Here is a 5,571-nt window from a genome sequence, read left to right on the forward strand (position 1 = left end):
TTACCTCTAGCAAATGGAAAATACAAGAAGTAATGATGCCATTGAATCCTTTAAGGCCCGAATGAGTCGAATGGAATAGACGCTTGCAGCATTGACTGAAGCAATGATGTAATAACAGAGACAACAACCTTTACCTCCTTTGTCACCTCCGGTCCAAGTTGCACTGGATAACAATGATATTATAAATCTAACCCAGAAGTTCATGAAGATGAAACTGCTGACTTTCTTAGGTGGTATTAAACCCTTGAAGGCAGAAACCTGGTTGCTCGAAATGGAGAAACTGTTTGAAGTGTTTCCTTGATTCGAGACACAAAAGTTCTTTTGGCCACCTACACTTTAAAATATGAAGCTCGGAGATGGTGGTTGCTGATTCAGAACAACAATGGAAACATGACATGGGCTCGATTCAATGAAATTTTCTATGACAAGTATTTTCCTCAGTGCCTCAAGGAGCAAAAGGTTTTTGAATTCCAAGAACTTAAGCAAGGCAGAATGTCCGTAGCTGAGTATGAGACTAAATTCACTGAGTTAGCCAGGTTTGCTCCACACATGGTGGATACTGACTACAAAAAGGCACAAAAATTTGAAAGAGATTTGGATCTAGACGTGTTTGATAGAGTAGGTGTTTTAAAGTTGCCTACAAACGTGGAAGTACTTGATAGAGCATTGATAACAGAAGCCATTCTGGCAGCAAAGAAACAAATTCCAGCTCCAACGACAGAATGGAGAGGTAAACGACCTGGATCTAACTTTCGGAAAGGCCGTTCATCTTTTAACAACAAAAAGTGAAATACTAGATCTTCTAGCAGTTCAAGCCAAAGCAGTGGATCTATGTCAGCTTGTTCAGAATGTGGAAGGAAGCATAAAGGCATGTGCTAGCGTGCATTTGGCACTTGTTTTCAGTGTGGTAAGACTGGCCATATGATTAGAGATTGTCCGCTAAGATTCAACAATGCTAACCATCTAGCAGCAAGTTCAATCGGGAATGAAACGCTGAAGCAAGAAAGAGTGTTCACACTGGTACCTGGGGACGTACAGAATACTAAATTTGTGTTGTCAGGTATAATCTTTATCTGTGCTTAGAATGCCTGTGTGTTGATAGATTCTGGTTCTACACATTCATTTGTGTCACATGCTTTTTCTCAAAAAGTAACTAGATCATTAGAGCCTATGAACTGTTTGTTGTCTGTGTCTATACCATCTGGAGGTTCTATGGTATGTTCTTATGTATATTCGGCATGTGATATTATGGTTGGTGATATGACATTGTACATTGATTTGCTGCCTTTGAGCATTGATCATTTTGATTGTATTCTGGGTATGGATTGGTTAACGAAGTACTATGCCACCATTGATTGTGTGAGTAAATTTGTTGTGTTTAAACCACCTAATATGCTTGAGTTTGTTTTTATTGGAAATGGGGTAGTTCCTCCGCCATACTTGATTTTATTTATGAAAGCCAGGAAATTGTTAAGAAAAGGTTGTCGGGGTTACTTGTGTTGTGTGTTGACTGTATCTTTGGATAGTGCTAATGTGGAAACAATTCCTGTGGTCTATGAATTTCTTGATGTATTTCCTAATGACCTAGCTGGGGAGTTAATTGATAGTGAAATTGAGTTTACCATTGATGTAGTACCCGGGACACAACCAATTTCTAAAACCCCATACAGAATGTCCACTTCTAAATTGAAAGAATTGAAAGCTCAACTTTATGAATTGTTAGACAAGAACTTTATCCGCTCGAGCATTTCACCTTGGGGTGCTCTAGTCCTATTTGTTAAGAAAAAAGACGGATCTTTAAGGCTATGTATAGACTATCGCGAATTGAACAAAGAGACTATCAAGAACAAGTACCCACTACCTCGTATAGATGACTTATTTGACCAACTTCAGGGGGCACAAGTGTTCTCCAAGATAGATCTTTGATTTGAATATCACCAGGTAAAAGTGAAAGCAGAAGACATTGAGAAAATCGCTTTTTGAACTAGATACGGGCATTATGAATTTTTAGTCATGCCATTTGAGGTAACGAATGCACTTGCAACATTTATGGACCTAATGAATAGAGTTTTCAAACAATTTCTTGATAAGTTTATTGTTGTATTTATTGATGATATACTAATTTACTCCAAAATCAGGGAAGAGCATGAGAATCATTTGAGAACTACTTTGCAGATTTTGAGAGAAAGGAAATTGTATGCAAAATTGTCCAAATGTGAATTCTAGCTTGACAGTGTAACATTTCTGGGGCACATAATCAATAAGGAGGGTATCTCTGTTGACCCATAGAAAATCGAAGCTATTATGGACTGGCCTAGACCAACCAATGTGTCAAGTTTTCTAGGGCTTCCTGGCTCCTATAGAAGATTTGTGAAAGACTTCTCAAAACTTACTATGCCATTGACACAATTGACACAGAAAAATGTACCATTTGATTGGAATGATCAATGAGAGTTAGCCTTCGAAGAATTGAAAACTAGACTGGTAACTGCACCAATTCTAACCTTGTCTAACGGAACCGATGGGTTTCAGATGTACAGTGATGCTTCCTACAAAGGTTTGGGGTGTGTGTTAAGGCAAAATGGGAAGGTAATTGCTTATGCCTCTCGGCAACTCCGTCCCCATGAAAAGAATTATCCAACCCACGACCTTGAACTCGTCACTGTGGTTTTTGCTTTGAAAATATGGCATCACTATTTGTATGGCGTAACTTGTGAAGTGTATACCAATCACAAAAGTTTAAAATATTTCTTTACTCAGAAGGAACTAAACATGAGACAAAGATGATGGCTTGAATTGATTAAGGATTATGACCTACAGATTTTGTACCATCTGTGGAAAGCCAATACCGTCGCAGACGCTTTGAGTAGAAAGTCAATGGGAAATTGGTCATGCTTAGTTACCGACGGAGAGAGTTGCTATGTGACTTGGAAAAGAATGAGATTGAAATTGTGTTACGTGAACAGGGCAGAATTTTAGCTGCCATCACTGTCCAACCTGCAATCATTGAAGAAATTAGAGAGAAACAACTACAAGATGAGTTTCTGAAAAAGATTGTGGATGCAATTGACTTAAAACTGAAGCTAGGATTTGCGCTTGATAATAAAGTGTTAAAATTTCATAATAGACTTTGTGTCCCAGGCTATTTGGATTTGAGAAAACGAGTTATCACTGAGGCTCACAATTCAAAATTTTCTATGCATCTGGGGAGTACCAAGATGTACCATGATTTGAAACAAAATTTTTGGTAGCCTGGAATGAAGAAAAGCATTGCTGATTTTGTGCCTAGATGTTTGCATTATCAACAAGTTAAAGCTGAACATCAACGACCCGCTGGACTACTTCAACTGTTTCCAATACCAAAATGGAAATGGGAGCACGTTACGATGGACTTCATTGTTGGATTGCCTTGCTCCTCTTGAGGTATGGACTCTATTTGGGTTATTATTGATCGTTTAACTATGTCTACCAATTTTCTGCCTGTTAAAACTATTTATAATGTGGACAAGTTGGATAACATTTATATGAATGAGATTGTGAGGTTACATGGTGTGCCGGTGTAGACACCCCATTTTTGACCACCCTTAAGACTTAGGTGCTACTGATGGTTTAGTTGGTGATGAAAGTTGTGCAGTGCAAGGGTTTGATTTCTTCGGCCAGAGGAGCTCCAAATCCCAACTTCATACCCCTTTTGGACTAAAACGATCTTGATCAAAAGATTTTAGACCTTGAAACCCTCTCTTTCAAAATATTTTTGAAATAAAGTTTCTACGATGCTCTGAGGCTTACATTTTGTTAAATGATGCACTTTTCGGTAAAATGAGCAAGGACAAAGTATAAATAAATGAAAGAGAGATGAACTCTCTGAAATTTTTTTCAAAACACCTTATTTAGGGGTTTGAAGTTGAAGAAAAGAGAAGAGGAGAGAAGAAAACTAGTTGGAGGAGAAGATGGGCATGAACCATTAAGAGAGAGTCGAGCAGCCCTCGCTAAATCGGGCCCATCCATTTGTACACTTGGATTTCAGCTATGAGGCCACCACCGTTGGAAAGAAGACTTCTGGGGCTTCATTTTGCATTCAAGAATCTTCTCAAGCCGACGCCAGATGAGAGAGATATGGCTGGTTGAAGTTAGGCATCAATCCGGTTGGACCGAAACTGAGCAGTCTTCACTAAAAGAGGGATATCTCTTTGCACAGTTGGAATTTTGATACAAGGCTGCCACCATTGGAAATCTTACTTCCGAGGCTTCATTTCTCATGCAATAATGACTTGAAAAGGCATCCAAATGAAGGAGTTATGCATGCCTCAAGTCGGGGACCTGGACTGATTTTTGTTGCCGGCTCCTATGGGAGTGTGTCGGCCATTTATGGAGCATGCCAGCCACATGTCATCCAAAAATGGTTCTTGTCGGCCACTTAAGGTGGCCGGTCAGCCAGTTGAAGTGGCCGGTTGTAGACACCCCATTTTTGACCGTCCTCAAGACTTGGACGTCACCGTTTGAACACTCGGTGATTATCCATGTTTGTGTTCGTTTGGAGTTCCCGGAGGTCTTGGCTCGCGCGCCTTGCCTCAGGATCCCCGAACTCGACTGTTTAGTGTCTGATTTTGCACCAAACACTTGCATCTTGCCTTTGAGAGGCAGGGTAGGGCTTGTAGACCATCCCCACCCACCACCGGCAGTAGCTAGAGGCTACCGGCTGGTTTTTGTCTCCACCGGCAATATAGTTTGCCGGCCGGCACTCTTTGTTGCCGGTCAGCACTATTTGTTGCCGACCGGCACTCCTTTTGGCCAAGATGGCATTTTTGGCCGGCCGATTGCTGTTCATCTGCTTTTGCAGATATTTTTAGACAGCTGTCTTACTTTTGCATCCCTCCATACACGTGTATGGAGGGATCTCCCTCTTGTAAAGCTTGTCTTGTAAGCTTTACAAGACAATATAGAGAGGAGCTCTCTCTTGTTGCAAAGAGGAGAGACTTAGGTTAGAGACTTAGGATATTTTGAGAGCTTAGACAGCCATTGTTGAGCTCTAGTTCTAGGGTTTGAGTTACATACATTTTCTATCTCTCTTTCCCTCCCATTTGCACTCTAGGTGTTTTGTGTCTTACTATTGCACACAAACACCTAGTGTTTCACCTTCCTCTTGGAGCTGAGGTTCTAAGGGGTTTGTTTTGAAGTTTTGGTGTTGGATTCAAGCTAAAGGAGGCCATTGGAGCACCATTTGTAAAGGGGTCATCAAGGGTGAGAATCTAGTCCCATTTTTCCCCATTTTTGCATTGATTTTCCACCTATCTTAGAGCTGTTTTTGTGCTTATTGTATAACATAAAAAAGTTCTGTTTTTAGGCCCTCTTTATTGTTTATTAAGAGTGTTTTGTTGTTTGAGGGTAGTTGACCCCCCTTAGGCCTTGAAAGGCCTCATTTTGGGCCATTTTGTGCTAGCTCCGGGATTTTGGTGTTGGGGTCTCTTCACCACTGAAATCTTGAGGGATTTCAGTGGTGAAGATGATGCTTTGAAGTCCCAAGAAGGAGAGGGCCACCCCCTCTCCTTGTTGTCCTTGAAAAGGGCATGT

The 5,571-nt window shown here is 40.6% G+C and overlaps 1 protein-coding gene across 1 annotated transcript; it reads left to right on the forward strand.

Annotated features, from left to right (window-relative positions):
* The first annotated feature begins 390 nt into the window (after positions 1-390).
* LOC145791679 (uncharacterized) lies at positions 391-3,251 on the forward strand. The gene is made up of 3 exons (XM_082872089.1): positions 391-730; positions 1,103-1,629; positions 2,967-3,251. Exons 1-3 carry the CDS (start codon positions 391-393, stop codon positions 3,249-3,251), a joined length of 1,152 nt encoding a protein of 383 aa, XP_082728215.1.
* The last annotated feature ends 2,320 nt before the right edge of the window (positions 3,252-5,571 follow it).

This window comes from Camellia sinensis, chromosome 5 (assembly GCF_055761805.1).
Source record: "Camellia sinensis isolate YWXY chromosome 5, ASM5576180v1, whole genome shotgun sequence".
NCBI classification, from domain to species: domain Eukaryota; kingdom Viridiplantae; phylum Streptophyta; class Magnoliopsida; order Ericales; family Theaceae; genus Camellia; species Camellia sinensis.